Genomic DNA, 21,868 nt, shown 5'->3' on the forward strand with positions numbered 1-21,868 from the left:
TAATCGTTCTTGGTTCAGAAAATTTTAAATATGAAAAAAAAAATCTTTAAGTAATATTTTCTTGCGTAACTATCTTTATTGAATGTTTGGCATTTAGTTTTGTCAAAGAATGAAAAGTTTTATGAAGATCCAATGTTGTATGTTCTTTATATTAATGATTTTGTAAATAATTCTAATCTTTTAGGTTAATAGGTGTAAAAAAATTTAAACTACCTCAATTGCAACTTACTGTTATGTCTAGAAATATAAATAAAATTAGGTTAGTGAGAGAAAAGTTAAGATTTTTTTTGTTTCTTATCGAGAAAAACATCAAATGGATAGCTGCTATTTTTGTGTTTAACTGTTTACGTTAGTGTGTGCTGCAATATCTAAATCTACGTATGTATGAGTAAGTGTTTAAATCATTTCGCTTTTTATAATATCAACACAAGAAAATTAAAAAAAAATCAGCATATTTGATATCGTTCAAAATTTTTTTGAAAAAAAAAAACAAATAATTCTTCCCATGTATAGTAAAGTTTATTTTAAGTAATTCTTTTTCGTTCCGCAAATTTAATTTGTTTAGAACTTTCATATAGAAAATAGAAATTTCATTTCACAATAAAACTTTTTTTCTATTCAACGCAGTTATTGACTAGTCATACAAAAGCAGCACAAATGAGCTAAAAAATAATATTTAAAACTCCAAACAGATATTAAATGTGAAATAGTACACGTAACATAGCATATATATATTTTTAAATATAGTATTGGTACAGAAATATACAACGATGTATGCAATATTGTATTTTAGTTTTTAGATGTTTGATATACATTATTGGTTAACATGTCAAAGACTATAACCGTAATATTCCTGTCTCTTTTCTTTCTATAGATTTTTCTATTCGTATTTATTTATTTAATTATAGTCAACTGACGATAAAAGTTAATTCTACATTGTCTTGTAACACAAAGTGTTCATTTTTTCCTTTTTATTGGGAATTTTTTATTGCATAATTGTAATTGTTAATTTTTTTTTGTATCCCAGTTTTATAATGAGTGTGACTCATTATTTTTTTATTTTTTTTTTAAATCTAAAACATGTTGTGTAATGCCAAATAATTACATAATTATATTTTTGAATTTAAATTCTTTAAGCTTTCGAATATTTTTTTTATATTTATGTAATCTATGGTAAGTTCAGTAAATACAACAAAGGTGCTATGAGTTGGATAAATACATTTTTTAATGATAAAAAAATGAAAAATAATATTTTGTAATTATTTAATTATTGTCTATATCAACATTATCTTTGGATGATTAAAATAATTTCTAACTCATAGCAAGCCATGATACTGATCAAATAGGATACGTAATTTTGGTACATAACATAGGGGCCTTATTAAAATTAAAAAAAAATATATGTAGATCTTTGTTTGAAATGTAAAACAAAAAAAAAATATTTTTTAGAGTTCGTAAGATGTTTTAATAGAAAAGATCTATTTTTGTTACGCTTTTTCGAGTAAAAAATCATTTTTTATATTGAATGTTGAAATACACTGTTTGTGTAACAAATAGCGACTGTTATGTTAGAATTGAGAAAAATCTGTGTGTGCTTTTTAATATATATACAATTTGATATATAAAATTTTATATGTTCATATAAATTTTGTCAAAAAAAAATTTTTTTAGCTACAAAAATAAATGTTATTGTGGATAGGATTGGATAAAATTTACATATGAATTTCTTGCATTTTTTAAAAAAATATCAGTTTTTTTTTCAATTCTAACATATACAGCGGAGAATTAATTAATATTTTGATACATTGTATTTAGAAACTAACAATTTTGAACGGAATAAACCCTCGCAGGATAAAAAAAATATTGAATAAACATTGTACCTGGTTTATAAAATGTTGTAGTTACTGTCTTCAATATAATAAATATTTTGGACATCAATAGCTTTTAATTTTTAATATATTTATAAGTTTGTTTTTTCTTCATACATACAGGACTGTCAACTTTTTTGTTCACTTTAGTATGTAAAAATCATGGCATAAAATGTGTCAAAAGAGTAACTAAGGAATATTTTTTGAAGGTGAATAGACAAAAAAAGGAATATAAAATATGTTAAAGTGGTACGAGTCAGATTCCATTCAGACTTAGTAGAGCAGACTAGAATTTATCGCAAAGAAAATTGAGCTTTATGTAATTGAAATAAGGTTTAATTTTACTTTCCAAGTATATTAAGAGTAAGCTTAAAAAATGAAAAGGAAAATTAAACCTTATTTCTTTTAGTATAGAGCTCAATTTTAAAAATCAACTCCGCCCTTTAGGATTGGGTATTGAAATAAACATATGCAGCTAATATAGCTGAAATACATTTTTATTGGTGTTCAATTCATTAACAAATAACACGTAGACTTAGAAACCAGAAATAACAAAAAAAATAAATACGTACCTAATCCATCGGTAAAAGATAAAATGAAGGAAATGCATAGGACAAAACGGTTAACTATAAACATGAAATTTCTAACACATGTCAACTTTACTGTGCGTTTCCACTAACCAAAAATATATATTAACATAACTTTTCTTTTGAAAGAGTATGATTTTTTTTATTAGTGGAAACACACGTTTAATATAAAATTATACATTTACACTGGATATACAATATTGTAAATACAAGAGTCATCAAACTCGTATATGTAAAATTTAACTAGAACTGAAATTATACTAAAAAAAAACAAAATTGTACTAAAATACTAACCACCATAAGGCGGGAGAGGCCGCGGTATATAGTATACTTTTTTTATTAGAAAATATTGCTTCGTAACAAAGATGGCGCCAAATGTGCCGAATAAATGCAATTATGGGATAATTGTTTTACAAAATCGATGTTATATGACCACTTTATCGATATTCGAATGGCAAATCGATATTTCGAGCATATCAATAGAATTTTTTATTTAAGATATATTATTTCCATGAATATTTTTAAAGTTTTATATTGATTTTACTATTTTTGTTTTCATAACATTGACGTTATGATTTTTATAATCTATATATATATATATATATTTATTTGACTTTATCGGTGGTATATTATTGTTATAATAAAATTCATATTAATTAAAAACATCACTATTTTATCCATATAAAGCCACAAAACATCGATAGTATTGCTTTCGATTTTACAATTACCATAATCGATATCTAAGTTAATCACAACATCGATATTTTTTAAATATTTCAACATCGATGTTGATCACATATTTGATATATCGATTCGTCATTTTTTTTAATTAATAACTAAATCACTGCATTTTATATGTAACAATTATTGTTAGCCAAAATGGCTTTGTAATTGAATTTTTAACATCTTAAATTTATATTTCGTAGTTATTCTGGTAACACTTGAAAATAGTTATATTTAATTGGTTATCATCCCTAACAAGTTAACACCAGTCACCAAATGTACAGTGCGACAAATTTATATGACCCGGTGAGTTGCATTTATATCGCCGTTAATTCTGTCATAAAATATGTAAAATTATATATAGACATAGAAACTGAAACGAAGATAAAGACAGTTACAGTTCAACAGGAAATTTGTAAGCATTTTTTGGGTTAGTTCATTTATACCCCTAATCTATACCTCCTAGGGTTAATAGATGTCCAAGTATTACCCCCGTGAAAGTTCTAACGTCCTTTATAATTATGTACAATCACGCCAACAAAAAAAAATTAAGGAGATTTAATATACATTCGATTTTCATAATAAAATTTTACAAATTTTAAGTAAGATAAAAGATTTTACAGTTGTAATATAAATTAAATTTATTTAAAAAAAATAGTAACGCTTTTATTTATGACTAGCTGTCAACCGCGACTTCGTCCGCGTGGAATGAAATAAAAGTTAGTTCCCGGCAATCATACATATTTTCTCGCCGTAAAAACCATCTTTGATCTTCAACGAATATAAAAAAAAAAGAATTGGCCAAATTAGTCCAGGCGTTGTTGAGTTATGCGCTTACCAACACATTTTGCGAATCACTTTTATATTATAGATAATAATAAAAGCAATGAATTGAAATTATACAGAATGTTTAATTTCTCATTGGGGGTATACTTGGACATGTATAACTTGGGTGAATAGATCTGGGGGTAAATGGCTTAACTTAATTCACATTGATAAATGGCGCTAGTGAGCTACTTACGCTTACCGGGTCACGACAAGTTTATCGATTAACAATACATATTTAGGCATAAAAAATGACAAAGACATGACAAATCTACATTACAAGGATCTTAAAACTTTTAACATTAACACCGGGTCAATTAAGTTAGTCGTACTATACTCCGTCACCAGCGAGCCTGCGTAACCTGTGAACGAATTGATATATCAAAAGAAATCATTTAACCGTCCTTCGTCTTGTCTTTCTCACTTTACCAGACTTCCTATTCTTTATACTATCAACTTTTAAATCATTCTCTGTCGGTTTGTCCGTTTTACACACTGGATCATAAGTGTCATGATCTGAACTATCAATACCGTTCTCCATACGTATCGTATTCCCATAAGGCTGAGTATCCATATCTTCATCAGAATCATCACAATTTCCATTAGTTTCGTGACGTTTCGTATAACTTTTGTACCTAACTTCCTCGTCTGATTCTGCTGTTGATCTTACTCTGTACCTTCGGTTAATATTTTGTAGAGATTGATTCTTCTGTAATTCATTGTGGATTGAATCTCTTATATTCATTTCTGATGTTGATTTGGTGCAGTATTCCTCATGATCTGATTCGGAATATTTTCTTGATAGTCTTCTTGTGAATGTATGGTCTCTCTGGTCTCTTTGGTCTCTGGTCTCCGAGTACTGTGGCTGGTGGGTGTGGATTGGTGGAGACCGCAGCCGGACCTCCGGACCACCGCCGTATATACCGGTAAAGAATCTCCACAATTCTTCGCTGAGTTGCGCGTGATCTGAACCGGGTTTTAATAAATATGTTGTTATGCCGTCCATTTCCTGAAATGATAATTAATCAGAACATTAATAATCTTTATTGAAAAAATATTAAAAACATGACAAGACAATTAATGCAAGACTTTTGTATGAAAATGTGAATTATTTGATAATTAAACACAGAGAACGAAAACTCGACATATGCGGAGAAGGAATAGTTCGTGTATGTGCCAACGTGTACATACAGTCGAGGAAATTTATTTCCTACCCATTTCAATTAAGTCATCTGCGCGTTGCGCACTGCCCTTCCCGCTCAACCTTTCATCGCAAGCGCAGTACCAGCTGATCATCTAGGCTAGGTCTAGTTGAGAAGGAGGAGCTATCATTCATATAATACAAGTAATTTTTATACTACATTTTCCTAATCTCCAGGTAGCAGCTGCCCCTCTCTTCCCCCCATAACGATATCCATGAAAAGTCGTGTTTGCACAGCATGACTTATACGAAGTTCCGACCCGTCAAGATATTTGAAATTAACTATACTATTGCATGTAGTAATTTATAACCTGTGCTATGACGATGTTAGTGTTGTCGACTGGCGGGGGTGGCGGCGGCAGGGGGGAGCGGCTGCGCACGAAGCCCTGCCACAGTCTGAACCACTGCATACTGATCGCGTAGATTGAACACGGGTGTTCCTGCTCCTGAAATATACAAATATATCATTCGCGAAGGATATGGTTACATGAGAAAATAACAATAAGTGTCGGTGGCTCAGGGGTTAAGCTGCTTGTAATCTGCAGGTCCTGGGTTCGAATCCCGCCATCTACCAATGCGTTTTTCGATTTCTGTCTTACATATATACATTTATCCGATTCTACGGTGAAGCAAAACATCGTGATGTTGCACATATCTGAGAAGAACTTCAAAGATATGAGAAGGAAGAAGAAAGATGTGTGAAGTCAACTCGCACTGGGCCAGCGTTGTTTAAGGCTTAATCTTAATATTATTTGCTTAGTTTGAAGTTAATTTTGTATGAAAAACTTTACGATTTCTAAATTTCGTTAATTTCAATTGAGGCAAAGTTGCTTTTTTTTTCTATTATCTTTAAATAGATAAAAAGCAATACAAACTTGGAATAGTGTATGTAGATCAGCGAAGGCAGCTAGTTCCCGCGCTCGGCGCACACGCAGACGTTGCTGTGCGCGTGCGCAGACGCCGCACTCGTGCGCGTGCGACACTGCCGGACCGCCACCGAACCTGCACGCGTTTTTTAGAACTAATTTTTAGAAGTAATTCTACGTACATATGATTCTAGCTAATCCTAGCCCAATTATTTATTAAAAATGGGCTAAAAATCATGTGTTTGTATGCTTACTGGTTATGCAGGAATTGCCACAACGGCTGCGGTAGTACTGCAGCAAGTGCTGGCAGCTGCTCCGCGCGCTCAGGCCGCACTCCACCGTGTACACATACAAAGTCCCCATTATCAATAGGACCAGGTTCAGCCCATGTGTTGAATCTGTACAGACAAGGAATTTTATTTACTAACTATTAATGATAAATTTCTTATAATATACTGAATTATAGTTGTTATGACAGTTTGAAGTACAAATGTTTACAAATATCTTCACGGCTCGGAACATCGTGAACAGAAAATATTGTTAGTTGTGACGTCGATGACCTTGAGCCGGTAAGATATTTGAAAAGACATATACAATGCTTTTATAAAGTGGGGAGCTAATTTAATTCTTTGGTTGGTCATTTCAGTACAAATAAGCATCTTCAAGTAAATGACACAATTTTAAAAAGGACCTAGTCTTATCTATTGCCAAGTCATGCATCTTACTAAGATAAATGCGCAAGTCTAGATAATTGGATTAATTTTTGATCTTGGATCTTGATAAAATTTGTCATAGATGTAGTACATAGTCTGGAAGACCACATAGTCTAATTAAGATTTTTAATCGCAGACGGATTCGTGAACAGTTAGTAGTTAAATAAATTGTGAACATTACTTGTTAAGCCACTGCTTTGAAATATAAAACTTGATGTCGTTAGGCTCTACATTCGTAGATTCCAATATTTCCGAGGCCTTTTGTCGTAGCACTGTCATCTGCGGATTAACTTTCCTGTAAGTAGAACAAATCAATTAATTTAAGCTACAGCTTATTTGTAATGGTAAAAGAAATATTAGTCAATTTACAAAAAAAAACTTCTAATATTTTTTTATATAAAAAAAAATACTATTAAATTAGGCAAATTATATTAATTGCTAGCAATCCTAGGTAATTCTTAAAATTTTTAAAATATGTTTACTGATTAAGGCATACAATTTGTAAGCAAGTAAAATCGATGCTGGATAAGCGAGAAACCTCTATAAGCGAGAAACTCGAGTTAGAGAGAAACCTCTATAAGCGAGAAACTCGAGTTAGAGAGAAAACTCTATAAGCGAGAAACTCGAGTTAGAGTGAAACCTCTATAAGCGAGAAACTCGAGTTAGAGAGAAACCTCTATAAGCGAGAAACTCGAGTTAGAGAGAAACCTCTAGAAGCGAGAAACTCGAGTTAGAGAGAAAACTCTATAAGCGAGAAACTCGAGTTAGAGAGAAACCTCTAGAAGCGAGAAACTCGAGTTAGAGTGAAACCTCTATAAGCGAGAAACTCGAGTTAGAGAGAAAACTCTATAAGCGAGAAACTCGAGTTAGAGAGAAGCCTCTATAAGCGAGAAACTCGAGTTAGAGAGAAAACTCTACAAGTGAGAAACTGGGATTCAGAGAACAACCTCTTTAATTAGGAGTCATTGTCTAGTCCCGACGGAGGACCTCTATAAGCGAGAAACTTTTTTAGAGAGAAACCTTTATAAGCGAGAAAATTATCTCCATCCTTGTATTCTCGCTTATCCAGGACTAACTGTTTGAGATACTGTGATATTGTTGTATACATACAGGCGAATGTTTACATGGATGGATGTTTGAAAGTATCTTCAGAACAGCCAACATAATGAAATTTGGCACAAATATAGAACATAGTCTGGAAGAACACATAGGCTACATATTAAGGAGTAATTACCTGTAGAATAGGACGTAGGCTTCACAGGAGTGTAGATGATGTGGGGGCACGGGTGTGACAGCGGCGTCGTCGAATGCGTGCCAGCCGGTGGCGGTGCGCGCCACGCAGGTGTAGTGCCCCCCGCCCGCAGTACCCGCGTGACATATCACCGCGCTCAGGGCGTACCGTGACACGCGAGATGTGCATTCTGTTTATATCAAATTCATTTAATATATAACATTATTGTTTAATAGCACTAACTGTGGGTTTCTGAACAAAATCTCCGTTTAAAGCATATTTTTATCTCTTTTGTTGAAGATGAAAGACAAGGATGATTATATCTTTTATAGAGATTTTGGTTTACCACGGTAAGTCATATTTTTATCAATAAATATTTGAATTGTATATTATGATGAATAATGATAAAAAAATGAAGATTTAAACTGAACAGATTTGAGTACGTACAAACATATACAAAACAAATTTACTTTTATTATTTTAGATGGATGGATGGATGTTTGAAGATATCTCCGGAACAGCTTAACGGATCACGATGAAATTTGTCGTACACATACAACATGGTCTGGAAGAACACAGGCTTATTAAGTTTTTTAAATTTCGCACGGACGAAGTCACGGGTGATAGCTATCTATTATCTAGTTAAAATAGTGTAAAAAAATATTAAAAATCCGTTACCTTTATGTGTATAGGGCGCCATATTTAAATCATTGATCGGAAATGATACTCTGGCAGCGACTTTTGCACTAAACATGAGTTCATGTCTGAATCTCTTCAGATGTACACATAGGACTTCAGGCAGACGCACCACACCCGACATCTTCACACCGTTACGAAGCTTATTACAGCGGGAACAGCTGGAATATTATACTATCATTATTGCACGATTGACAAAAGATTGTCGGTGGCTCAGGGGTCAAGCACTTGACTTGCAATCTGCAGGTTCTGGGGTCGAATCCCGCCATGTACCAATGTGTTTTTCCATTTCCGATTTACATATGTACATTTATCCGAAGTTCTTACGGTGAAGGAAAAGATCGTGATGCAACCTGCACATATCTAAGAAGAAATTCAAAGATATGTGTGAAGTTAACCAACCCGCACTTGGCCAGCGTGGTTGACTATGGCCTATTTACCCTTAACTTAGTGTAGGCTCCGAGCCCCTCGGTGGGGACGTATAGTGAGCTGATGATGATGATGATGAAAAGAGTTATCTATACATCTTACTATACATATCACAAATGTATGGATGTTTGTTTGAAGGTATCTCTAGAACTACTGAATGGATCTCGATGAAATTTGGCATACATATAGAACATAGTCTGGAAGAACACATAGGCCACTAATTATCTTTTTTTTATGTCGCGGGACACCGCTTGATGTTTAATGTACCTGTACATATTATCGCCCTTGAGTTCGTCCGCACTGAAGAACGCGGCGAGACAGTCCTGCAGCGAGACAACAGGGCCGTAGAACCACGACCTTAGCCAGCTCAGTACCCACCATACCTAAACAAACGTAATTTACCGTCAGTTTCCATTGATGATATTAAAACCTATATAAGCGAGAGACTGGTTAGAGTGGAACTTTCATGCGCGAGAAACTTTGGTGAGAGTGGAAACTTTTTTAAGCTAGTAACTCGAGTAAAAACCCTTGAACAGTGAGAAAAACATCCCTTGGACTCTCGCCTATCCAGGTTCGACTATATTCATATGGTATATACAAGCTTTTATTTACCTGTTTCTTTTTTTAAGAATAATTTAGGTATAAATAGTTAGAATCCTTTATCGCGAATGACGTGCTTTCATTACAAATTGTCAGAATAATTAGTGAGGGGACATAAACGTTGACATTTTAGTAAGGCTAGTGTTGTGCCAGTACACCGGCACACTGCCGGATTTTCTTCCTAACAACTAATATATATATTATAGCTTACCCAGGACTCTTGAGAGTTATGGGGCACATGATGGTTCAGTATGGGCTGCTGACATCTCAACACCGCGAGATGTTCCCGCGATGGTATCGGCAGAGATAGATCTTGGAATGTTTCCACACGCGTCGATACCTATAATATTATAAACATATTTATTAATTACAAGATACATATTAAATAACTTCAAGGTCACATTCGTTTAGGCATATTTCGTTACATGAGAGAGACAAAAGATATAATATATGTAAAAGGAAAGAGAGCAACTAATATATCAAATCTTATTACACATAGAAATGAGAAATGCTCTTATATACTAGCTGTCGCATGCGACTCCGTTTGTGTATTAAAAAATGTAATAAGTAGCCTATGCCTTCTTCCCGACTATGTCCTACAATAATGTCAAATTCCAGCAAGATCCTTACGACCGTTCTGGAGATACCTTCAAACAAACATCCATCCAAATATTCTCATTTATAATATTAGTAAGAGTATGACGTAATATTACATTTAATAGTAATTTAAAAAGATTTATTAAGTTTCATTTGACTCCAAATTCATAAGGTCTCTTAATAAGGGTCCATCTTTGGTATAATATAAAGGTCCAGAACTAACCCTATCGCAGATGAGACACTGTACGGAGGAGAGCAGTTTGCCATCAAACACGTCAGAGACGATGCTGCGGTACCTTGCCCCGCCCCGCCCGCCGTCACCCCCGCCCGCACCCACCACACACTTGCTCCTGAGAATTACAACGCGCGAGAATTACGATACGCGAGAAACTGCTATAAGTGATTGTTCCGACGGACAACCTTCATGAGCGAGAAATTCGATTAATAAACTTCTAAAAGCGAGAAAATCGCGGTCCCTTAGATTTGGAAGAGATTTGATGTATTAACATAGTATATAAATATTTTGTATGTTTATCAAATTTTATATTTAATATTAGAGTTTTACTAGCTGATTCACTCAGAGTCGGAGTTTAAACTTTACTAAACAACTTTGTCACTGAGTGATTCAATAAAAGGTTGCTGAACACGTTAGCTCCCAGAATGATTTTTCAAAAAAAAAAATTGTTTTCATTTTGTCATAAAACATTTAAATGGGGCCTTGAAGGTCACGCTGTATACAACAATTCGATTAAAAGCCACAGCGAGGTGTTGAATGGAAGTATGGCTTGTCATATATATAGTCCGACATGGCAGCTAACGTGTTAAGTCACAATTCATCTAGTCTTAGCGCAAAACTTATTGTGGGTTTCAGAGAACAAAATCTCTGGATAAAAAATGTCACCCAAACAAAGACAATATGACTTTTTAAGGGGAGATTTTGATGTGAGAAATCCACGATTAGGGTTATTTGGTACAAACTCTGGTGGGTCTATCCTCGGCTCTGGAGCGTCGCTGCCGCCGCTGGAGCATGTCTCGTATCTCTCGTCAGCTTCACTTGAACATGATAACTCTGATTCAGAACCTACATCGCGTTGTGATGAATCTGCACCTATATGAAAAAAATATATATTCAATCCTGTACTAAAGAAGGGGTAGGAAGAAATTATAGAAAAAAATTTTGAACGATTTTGGTACAGACATTTTTAAATGTTTTTTTTACTATTTACTTCAAATGATAAGTATATTTGTTTATTTATATGCCACTTTTATTATTATCTTTTGCTATTATATTGAAATATAATATGGTAAAAATTATACAATCAGATGTATTTTTATTTTTATGTATTTAAAAATATTATTTCTGTTATTAAAATGAAAATTATTATATATTAGCTGTCGCTGAATGAAAAAAAAAACTTAATAAGTATATGTGTTCTTCCAGACTATGTTCTATATGTATGCCAAATTTCAGCAAGATATGTCCATCCATCGAAACTTTCGCATTTATAATATTAGTAAGTGGGTATTTATATTCTACTTTTATAGTAATTTTCTGATAATAATTTCAAAAGATATACAGATTCCAGTTCTTATTAATATATGTTTAAAACAAGAGCAAATAGATGTATTTTGTATTGTTTTGTCTTTATTATGAAAATTATTATATATATAAAGTTTTAAATGTTTCATCATCATCAGCTCACTATATGTCCCCAACGAGGGGCTCGGAGCCTATCCTAAGTTAAGGGTGACTAGGCCATAGTCAACCATGCTGGTCAAGTCCGGGTTGACTTCACACATATCTTTGACTTTCTCAGATATGTGCAGCATCACGATGTTTTCCTTCACCGTAAGCACGTCGGATAAATGTACATATGTAAATCGGAAATAGAAAAACACATTGGTACATGGCAAGATTCGAACCAATTACCTGCAGATTGCAAGTGAAGTGCTTAACCCCTGATCCACCGACGATGTTAAATGTTAACTTACCATTAATTTGATAAGTCAATGCGTTGTACGTGAACTGATGTGTACCCGCGAAGCTCGCAGACCTTTTATGACGAGAGTTTTCGCCCTCTGAATTTGATTGCACTCTACAAAATATTATTAAAATATATAAATTTGTAAATATATATAAAATATATGAAAAGAAATGTACATACACACATTTGATTATTTACACCGGCTCTTGAAATACCACGACCACACAAAAGACAGGCGTCAAGTGGAAGTAATTCCAACTACAGTCTGAGGAGTGTGCGTCCCGAAGGTAATAATTTAGTCCTCTTTCCCTTCCCACCCTTCTTCTTATAAGTGGAAGTCGACTTTCCCGATGAGAGGATGCATGGAGAGGGTAGATATTTTCTTTAGGCAACGCATATGCAATTGCGTATATCTATGGGCAACGGTCACTTCGCTATTTCAGCGATTTCAGGTGGCCGCTCGCTCGTTTGCCACATTATGATATATATATAAAAAAAAATGTTGTTTCGTATGTTACCTAGTATATCCCGCAGGTCTGCCCTCACTGCAGGGAGACTTGCGACGCGAGCGCGCGAAGTACGGCGCGTCACTAGCTACGGGACACGAGGAGATCAGACAACGTTCATTCACAATCATTGCTAAACTATCTTAACTTGTTTCTTTAAATCAAATTTATGTCATAACTAGCTGTCGCCCGCGACTATATCTTATCTGCGCGGAGTTTAAAACTAAATACTATGTTCTATATGTATGCCAAATTACATCGTGATCCGTTCAGCCGTTATGGGGATACTTTCAGACAAACATCCATCCATTAAAACATTCGCATTTATAATATGAGTGAGAATAACTAAGATATTCGGAAATTCAAATACGAACGAAAGTGTCATACAATTCTTTATATTATCAATTTAAATGTAAAATTTGAAAAAGAATTACTTAACTTAAACTTAAGATTAGTAAACTCCAATATAGTAGAACTTGGGTAAGCGAGAAACCTCTATAAGCGAGAGTCTTTACCAAGTTTCGATGGAAGACCTCCATGATGGAGTCGCCACTACCTATAAAACGCCATAACCTTGTCTTCCCCCACAAGCACGGTATCTTTGTTAAGATTTCCCTCAAAAAAAAAATATAGTAGAAATAGTGCATACCCCCCGAGGAGGCGGCTCTGCGACGCACGTGCAGACTCCTGCTCTCCTGGTGGTCACCATCCGCCTCCGAGCACAGCGCTTCCTCTCTTGTATCCCACATCTAAACACACACATTTATATTTACACTAGCTGTCGCCCGCGACGCCGTCCGCGCGGACTAAAAAAAATTAGTAGTCCACATATGCTTCCAAAACTATGTTCTATATCTATGCCAAATTTACAAACAAACATCCATCCATCTAAACATTCGCATTTATAATATTAGTAAGATTACATACAGACACTCGAATTTTATTAATATATGTATATGTATAGATAAAAAACTGGTAAATACCGGTTCTTTGAGCTCTTCATGCAGCTGGTCCATGAAGCAGCGCAGAAACTCCTGCGTATCATGCTGATGGTAGCCGCGGAACATAGGGTATACCTGTATTAAAAAAAAATCAAGTGCCAACCCTAGGATAGAGTGAGAAGAAAGATACTTAATAAGTGCTGTTAGAAAGAGACACAAATAGGTCAAAAGTAACAAAATAAATTGCCTTGTTATTTTTATCAGGAGACACAGATTTTTTTCTATTTAGGGTTGGCACAAAATTATTATGTATATGTATTAGAGTGAGAAAGCGATATATTTTTATACACGTTATGTACTTACATTTCGTATACCATATAATATACCATTAGGTACAAGATAGCCTCTAGTTTTCTTACTCCACATTTCTTTAATTAATTTTTGGTATGCTCTGAAAAGAAAAAAAATGTTTACATACATATTTTGGAGTATGGTTACATTTAATTTGTATTCTCTAGAGTATCATAAACAATAGATGCTAGAATAATCGAGAGTTTATATCTAGACCCAATGGATAACCTCCATAAGAGAGAAAAATATCGCAATGCCTTGACCTATTACTTATATAGGTCCCACTGTACATCTATATATAAAAATCAATTGCTGTTCGTTAGTCTCGCTAAAACTCGAGAACGGCTGAACGGATTTATTTTATCGTGGTCTTGAAATGTTCGTGGAGGTGTAAAGGGTTTAAAAGGTGAGAAAATTCGAATAATTGCCAGGAAAACGCTTAAAACATCCCTTTTCTTTTCACCATATAAACAGCTGAATGTATCTCACTGAAACTTGGCATAGATGTTGAACATAGTCCAGAGGAACACACAGGTTAATAATTCGGACGGAGTCGCGGGCGAAAGGTAGTTAACAATATTTAATATTTTTAAATTAACTATTTCATTTGTCTATGCATAAAAGTAAAGTTGCTAACTTATCAAATTCCCTATCTCTTGGTCTAAGTATTTGTAGGTTTTCTGTGTAAATTTAAGTCCTATGTCATTGCATTAAAGTCCAAAATCATCTAAACCTGCTTAATCCCGGTTTCTTATCGCCCGCTAAGACAGTCACTGCCGCCGCGCATTCCAAAAAATACGAAGTAAACGGCTGCGAATTGCTCAGAGCCTGCAGTGCCGCGTTCATATAACACGTGTTGCCCATGTTCTGAAGACCCACTAGACCTGCTGAATTCAATCTTATGATAGGAATAGGCATCATCAGCTCACTATACTGCTATGAGCCTACCCTAAGTCAGTGACTAGGCCACAGTCAACGCCGGCCCAGTGCTAGTTGACTTCACACTTAGTTAGTAAAAATCCTTTGAGGCAAATGTCGCGCTTTCGTTACCAAGACAAGTGTTAGATTGATTAGTGAGGGACATAAACGTCGACATTTTAGTAAGGCTACTGTTGCGCCACTACACCGGCACAGTGTCGGATTTTCTTCCTAACAACACATATATTTGAATCTCTTCTCAGATACTTGCATGCATCAAGATGTTTTCCTTCACCGTAAGAACGTCGAAGGTCGTACATATGAAAATCGAACAACACATTGGTAGATGGCGGGATTCGAACCCAGGATCTGCAGATTACAAGTCAAGTGCTTAACACTTGACACTTGCTAATGACACTAGTAAATAGGGTTCAGTTTATATTGCTCGTAATTCTTTGACACCTTTATTAGACCTGCTAGGATTTGAACATTGTTATATTTGCTATGACGTCACAATATAGCGGTGTTTCTATGTTTATATGGTTACCTCTAGACTGCGTTTCATCATCGTAATCCATATCATCAGGATCCAGGTCATCATCTCGCGCGCTGATGCCGAAGCTGCCGAGCCTCGCGCCGATAGAGGGGTCTAACGTCGTCGAGTCCGGGCACATCTGGAATTGCAAATTGGACATTTATAGCTGCAAAATTGATGTTTTTCCAAACAGGTTTTTTTTTAGTTTGTTCAAAATAAATTGTTTATCCTAACTTTTTTATATTCACGACTTTGGAGGACAAATTTGGTGTAACGGATTTTGTATCATTCACGCTATTGACAAAATCGCTTGCGACCCTGTACGCGCGGAATTAAAAAAAATACTAGCCAAGTGTTTCACCTGACTATGTGCTTCATCTATTTCCAAATTTCAGCGAAATACAGTTCTTTAGATATCTAACAAACATCCATCCAAACATTGGCATTTATAACATTAGTAAGGTACTGTGTTTTTAATCATCATCAGCTCACTATACGTCCCCACCGAGGGACTCGGAGCCTACACTAAGTTAAGTAATTTGTTCTTAATAATCTCATAAAATACTGTATCTCTATTACATATAAAAAAGACTATTCTCACATACAACTCAGACTACATTATTTACACGAGCAAACTCGGGTCGATTACCTACACATATAGGAATCATAAACAGTAACTGGCTATTCTTGTAATAAGTACTTATGTACTTGACACGAGATATTATGTTATACTCGACCACACAGCGGTGACAAAACAACGCTTTGTACATGTAAACAAACAACTTTGTTACGTATAGGATTGTATTAAGAAGACAAATAATTTAACGGAACATAGTACCCCCTTTTTTCACTTTTGAACCGGGTGGGGGGGGAGAATAAGGGTGCCTAAAACGGTGTTATTCGCAACGTATGGTCTACTTAGAGTCCGTTTACACTGACCAGGGCTGAGAAAAGAGCAGATTATCGCGAGTAAAATTGAGCTTTCTTTTCATATCATTTTAGGCTTTTGTCTTCATAAGAAAAGACGGGCAAACCGAAATTAAACCTTGTTTCAAACGATTAAAGTTCAATTTCATTTGCGATAAACCCTGCTCTCCGTCTCGATCTGTATACGGATTCTAAGGGAAAATTAAGATATGACGGTTGATACAGATGTGTGGAAGAGTAAGACATAATGGTCTCAGGGCAAAGGTCAGACTGATGGTTTAACTTACCGCCGCGTGTGCAACGGCCGCTCTGATGTGTACCTCTTTCTCGCACAAGTAACACCATATTCTCTCTGTCGAAATGTTCATATGCACACAATGCGAGGGATAGTTCTGAAAAACAAATGAAATTGATCAACAAACTTCGTGTTTCCACTGCATAAAACATATGTCCATCGCGTTCATTCTTCTTGGAAAAATTGAGATAGCGATATTTTAAAATAAATAACATCTACGTATAAAGTCTTCAAATATATATATATATATATATAAAAGAAAGTCGTGTTAGTTACACTATTTATAACTCAAGAACGGCTTTACCGATATGCCTGAAAATTGGTGAGGAGATAGCTTAGAGCCAGGAGACAGACATAGGATACTATTTATTCATTTTTTTTCGAATCTATGCCTTGAAGCGCTGCTTTTTATTTAACTTACTAATATTATAAATGCGAATGTTTAGATGGATGTGATGTGGATTGATAGATGGGTGGGCTACACTAATTAAGTTTTTTTATATATCCACGCGGACGGAGTCGCGGGCGACAGCTAGTTGAATTATAATTTTTAATTTTGTTCGCATTAGGTAAAAATGCGTTTAAAAAGATTCAAAACACGTGTACCGATTAATTTTATTCTAAATTCAACCATAAGCCTTTGATTTAAAGTTAAAAATAAAGCTTGATAACTTGATATTACAAGGTTTCAGGTGTCGATAGTATTTGTAACAATATCTTATCAACCGGATTGATTGTTAGAATATAATATGATATGTTAACGCGATGACTTTGAATTACTCTGATTGTATATACTAGTTGTCACCCGCGACTCCGTACATGCAGAATTAAAAAGAAACTTAATAAGTAGCCTATGTGTTCTTCCAGATTATGTTCTACATCTATGCCAAATTTCAGCGAGATCTATGCAGCCGTTAGCAGAGATACATTCCAACAAACATTCGGATTTATAATATTAGTAAGATATGAATAATAGAACACCTGCTACTTTATTCGAGATAATAATAGTAACTTCGACTTATCGAAAATAGTCTGCTTTAAATTTTTCTTTAAATTTTAAAGAAATTGCGTGAAAGTGCATAAAGCTACTGCTTTTTAAAAAAAAACTTTGATTAATAATTATAAGCAAAAAAGGTGGTTTTAAATTACGATTGAACTTCCACCCCGTACTACCTGTCGACCGCGACGTCGTCCCCTTGGAATTTAAAAGTAGCCTACGTGTTCTTCCAGACTATGTTCTACATTTGTGGCAAATTTCATAAAAATCCGTTAAGCGGCTCCGGAGATACCTTCAAACAAACTTCCATCCATCCATCAAAACATTCGCATTCATAATATCAGTAAGATGGTGAGTTTTCATTGCGGAAACATTTTTTATACACGTATTTCAACAATGAAAACCCACAGTATAATAACGAAACAAAAGACGAATTTTATTGATAGCATTTTGTTTAATGGAATGTTATTTCCAAACGCAATTTAACGTTTTCTTTTTATTATAGCGCGATTGTCTCGTGATGTATTAAGCAATTATTAGTATCGGTTTGTGTAAAATTTACACTTGTGTTTGTCGACGATTTATTAGTAAATAAAGCATAAGTATATAAGTAAGAATATATAATGATGGTTCAAAGTTCCTCGTTATCCTGCATCGGAAATAACCAGTCGCATAATTGCGACATCTTTTGTTTAGACACATTTGTTTACGCTAGCTAGAATAATAAATATAAGTACCAAGCGCTTGCCACTTCAGGCAAAAGAATACCCATATTATCGACGTGCCAAAAATTCCCCCGTTTTTTTTTTTGGTTTTTAAGGGATATATAACAGTTTTTTTTCTAAATTTACTAATATTTCTTTGACCATTCCAACTAAGCTCTATGCTTGTGCTAGGATATGATTTACCACAATAGTCGAATGGCGGGATTCGAACCCCCGACCTCGTGATCGGAAATCCGTACCCTTAACATTTATGCTATTGACACCACAGATTTCTCCACGTAAATCAATTTCAATACTTTACTAATTTCGTTATCCTTGCTGCTACATTACCACCCTACAAGTATTCCGTGTCGGGCTGGTATCATTTCCAGCGCCCTGGGCGAGGTTTTTTAAGGCATACATTATTTTAGGTGTTGGAGAAATCTTTTAAAGGTATCTTATGAGGTATTGCAGGCGCCCATTTGTGTTCGAGTGTGGGTAGTGTGGCGCCCTCGGCGATGACCCTGCCCTAACGCTACTGATTTACTTGACCTTAGACGGTCATTATTAACTGGTAACTTTTAAAATTTAAACTCATTTTAATGAGATTTTACAATAATATTGTTTAATGTTTTTTACTCTATAGTTACGTCAATGTTGCATGTCATGCAATATGTGTGCTTTGTTTATTTCTTTGTTATTTGCGTCTTTATTTAGCATCTCCGCTAAAATATACACGATTATACATATTGTTTATATAATGTAAATAAGGTAGTCTTCTATTTAAATACAAAACAAATTATGAAAATCCTTTTATGTAAGAACTAGCTGTCGCTGTTCAGTCTGTGCAGAACTAAAACAAAACTTAATTAATATCCTCTGTGTTATTCCATACTATGTTCTACATGTACGTTGTCCTGTCTACACGTCTTTAATTTGAATAAATTAATATGAAGTTAATATTTGATGAAAATTGTGAATCTAAACCATTCCCAGATCCCCTTGAACACACACAAAAAATTTCATCAAAATCGGTCCAGTTGTTTGAGAGAAGTTCAGTGACATACACACTCACAGTAGAATTATATATATAAAGATATATATAAAAGAAAGTCGTGTTAGTTACACTATTTATAACGCAAGAACGGCATTACCGATATGGCTGAAAATTGCTGAGGAGGTAGCTTAGAGCCAGGAGACGGACATAGGATACTATTTATTCATATTTTTTTTTTACTTTTTTATATATCCACGCGGACGAAGTCGCGGGCGTCAGCTAGTTTATAATATTAGTAAGACAACTTAGTACATGGATAAATCAATTTTTTAGTCTGTATTCAAAGTTTGCACCAATGTGGGTAAGGTGTTAACAAAAAACTTACATCATGCAACATTATTTGCAGCTGTTTTTTGTTTTAGTTTTTCTATACTAATATTATGAAGAAGTGAAGTTTGTTTTTTTTTGTATGTAATTAATAAACTCAAAAACTACTCGGCCAATTACAAAAATTCCTGAGTAACATATTCTATATTTATTACTACTTTTTTTAATCCATACAAAAGTTAAAATTTAATTCTTAAGTTTAAAGTACTAAAATAAAGTTAAAGTATTAACACATTCAATGTCACAACAGTTTTTATGAATTTAATTAAACTTATAAAATAAAATGGTGGCATTGAATGTGTTGACATTTAACCCTTCAGATGATAATAGTTACATCTCTTTTAAGATGTAACTATTATCATGTTCATTTGATTTTTATGTTATTATACTAATAATTACCCTTTGATGTATTGTACTGTGGTCATTTTTGACTTCAGAGCAGCCAATGTGACGGCAGTCAGGTTGCAGGCATATCCAGAGATTGGGTCCAGGGGCACCACAGTCAAAACATGTCAGCTCCTGAAAATATTATATTAAATTAATCTAATATTTAAGAAACTTTTAATTTATACAACAGGAATAACAGTACAGACAAATCTGGATAAGTAAGGGTCAGATGAAGGGACTAAAATATTTTCTCGCTAATAATTTATCTCTGAGTTTCTTGTTTATGAATGTCAATTATCTAGACCGAATTACTCTAGCTTATAGATTTCTTGCATATCCAGATTTTACTACATGTTTTGTTGTTGTTTTAACTGTAACCCACAGTTAAGTTTTGTGGTTGTTAATGACCTTAGTAGTAGAAAATAAGATAGAAAATACTACCATAAGGCAATTAGGGTAACAAAGTAAGTTAAAAATGTACAACATAAAGTATTAATTTGATTTAAATGAAATGAATTTTATCTTTCTCTGATTGTGTTAAAAATAAGGGATTTTGGAATGACTTGAAAGTTTTGGAAAGTTTATATCATATTGAGTCATGATTGAGTCATATTATAAAGCTACATTGAAATTTAATTTACATTGTTATGAGTATATTTGTTTTTTTTCCAATTATAACACATCATTTTGTGACTTACTTTCTTTACATTTTACATTTTGTGAACAAATTTAAAAACATAAAAATGAATCCCGATTCTCCAAGGTGACATGTTATATCACTTGGTATTTTTTTTTAAACTCACACAATAAACAAAAGAGTATTCATTGTTTGTGGATGTAATGATTCCAACATATAGAGATAAATTGTAAACACTTGAACATAATTTTCTAGTCATTGTATTAATGTTACATTTTCATTTTATAACATCATATTATATCTTGTATTGAGGGCTATAATTCGCGCCGACCAGTATATTGCATAATGACAACATAATATGTGAATGTTAATTATTGTAGATGATGAGGTTAGGCAGCAATAAAGTTAATGCTTACCTCGCTCGATTGCCATAATTCCTTCCCGAGTACATCAACCAATTTATTAAGATGCTCACAAGTCACACCCTTATCCATCACGAAAAGCAACAAGGTTTTCGAACCGAATTATACGTAAATATTAAGAAAATTTTCAATGTATCAAAGCTATTGTAAATACAGGAAATGTCATTTCCTACACTTCACAAGATAGTAAGGAAAAATCAGGAAAAATTAAGAAATAGAAAAGAAATTGATTAAAAAGAAACATTTCGTAGTTAAAGCTAGTTATTGAATTAAAATTACAGAAATTTCCTACAACAAAACGTTCCGTGACGAGCAAAAAGTCAGGTTCATATACAGATAAATAAACAAATAAATCGAATCCATTCGGCACATGCTATGCATAGATTATAATCTGTTCGTTTTGATAATTATTGTTTCGACGGATCTTCCCATCTTTCTACCACCAACTTTTGTTTAATTCACTTTGATTGGAAAAATTAGATAAAATAATTAAACAAATTAGAAAAACGACGATGTTTTAGTCAGGTTTTAATACTGTCGGAT

The 21,868-nt window shown here is 33.9% G+C and overlaps 1 protein-coding gene across 2 annotated transcripts; it reads right to left on the reverse strand.

The window, feature by feature from the left end:
- Positions 1-3,845: 3,845 nt before the first annotated feature.
- On the reverse strand, positions 3,846-21,639 carry Usp20-33 (Ubiquitin specific protease 20/33). Of its 2 annotated transcripts, none has more exons than XM_013326931.1 (21): positions 21,320-21,639; positions 20,279-20,398; positions 16,787-16,891; positions 15,585-15,711; positions 14,853-15,003; positions 14,132-14,219; positions 13,811-13,903; positions 13,477-13,576; positions 12,840-12,915; positions 12,329-12,432; positions 11,315-11,444; positions 10,560-10,686; positions 9,951-10,079; positions 9,407-9,522; positions 8,693-8,871; positions 8,018-8,204; positions 6,965-7,078; positions 6,325-6,468; positions 6,080-6,206; positions 5,516-5,650; positions 3,846-5,012 (listed from the first exon to the last, which is right to left on the reverse strand). In XM_013326931.1, exons 1-21 carry the CDS (start codon positions 21,395-21,397, stop codon positions 4,395-4,397), a joined length of 3,048 nt encoding a protein of 1,015 aa, XP_013182385.1. In that variant the 5' UTR covers positions 21,398-21,639; the 3' UTR covers positions 3,846-4,394. The 2 variants fall into 2 exon arrangements, with proteins under 2 accessions (XP_013182385.1, XP_013182377.1); XM_013326923.1 differs by having other exon boundaries at positions 14,853-15,006.
- Positions 21,640-21,868: the final 229 nt, after the last annotated feature.

This window comes from Papilio xuthus, unplaced genomic scaffold (genome assembly GCF_000836235.2).
Source record: "Papilio xuthus unplaced genomic scaffold, Pxut_1.1 DF829758.1, whole genome shotgun sequence".
In the NCBI taxonomy this organism is placed as follows: domain Eukaryota; kingdom Metazoa; phylum Arthropoda; class Insecta; order Lepidoptera; family Papilionidae; genus Papilio; species Papilio xuthus.

Excerpts from the sequence above, each read along its gene's own strand:
- Usp20-33 (XM_013326923.1), bottom strand. The coding sequence starts at position 21,397 with ATGGATAAGGGTGTGACTTGTGAGCATCTTAATAAATTGGTTGATGTA. Across the intron at positions 10,687-11,314 it reads CCGAGGATAGACCCACCAGA|GAGCAAGTGTGTGGTGGGTG; the intron begins GTTTGTACCAAA and ends TGTAATTCTCAG. Across the intron at positions 8,205-8,692 it reads GGCGCCCTATACACATAAAG|AATGCACATCTCGCGTGTCA; the intron begins GTAACGGATTTT and ends TGATATAAACAG.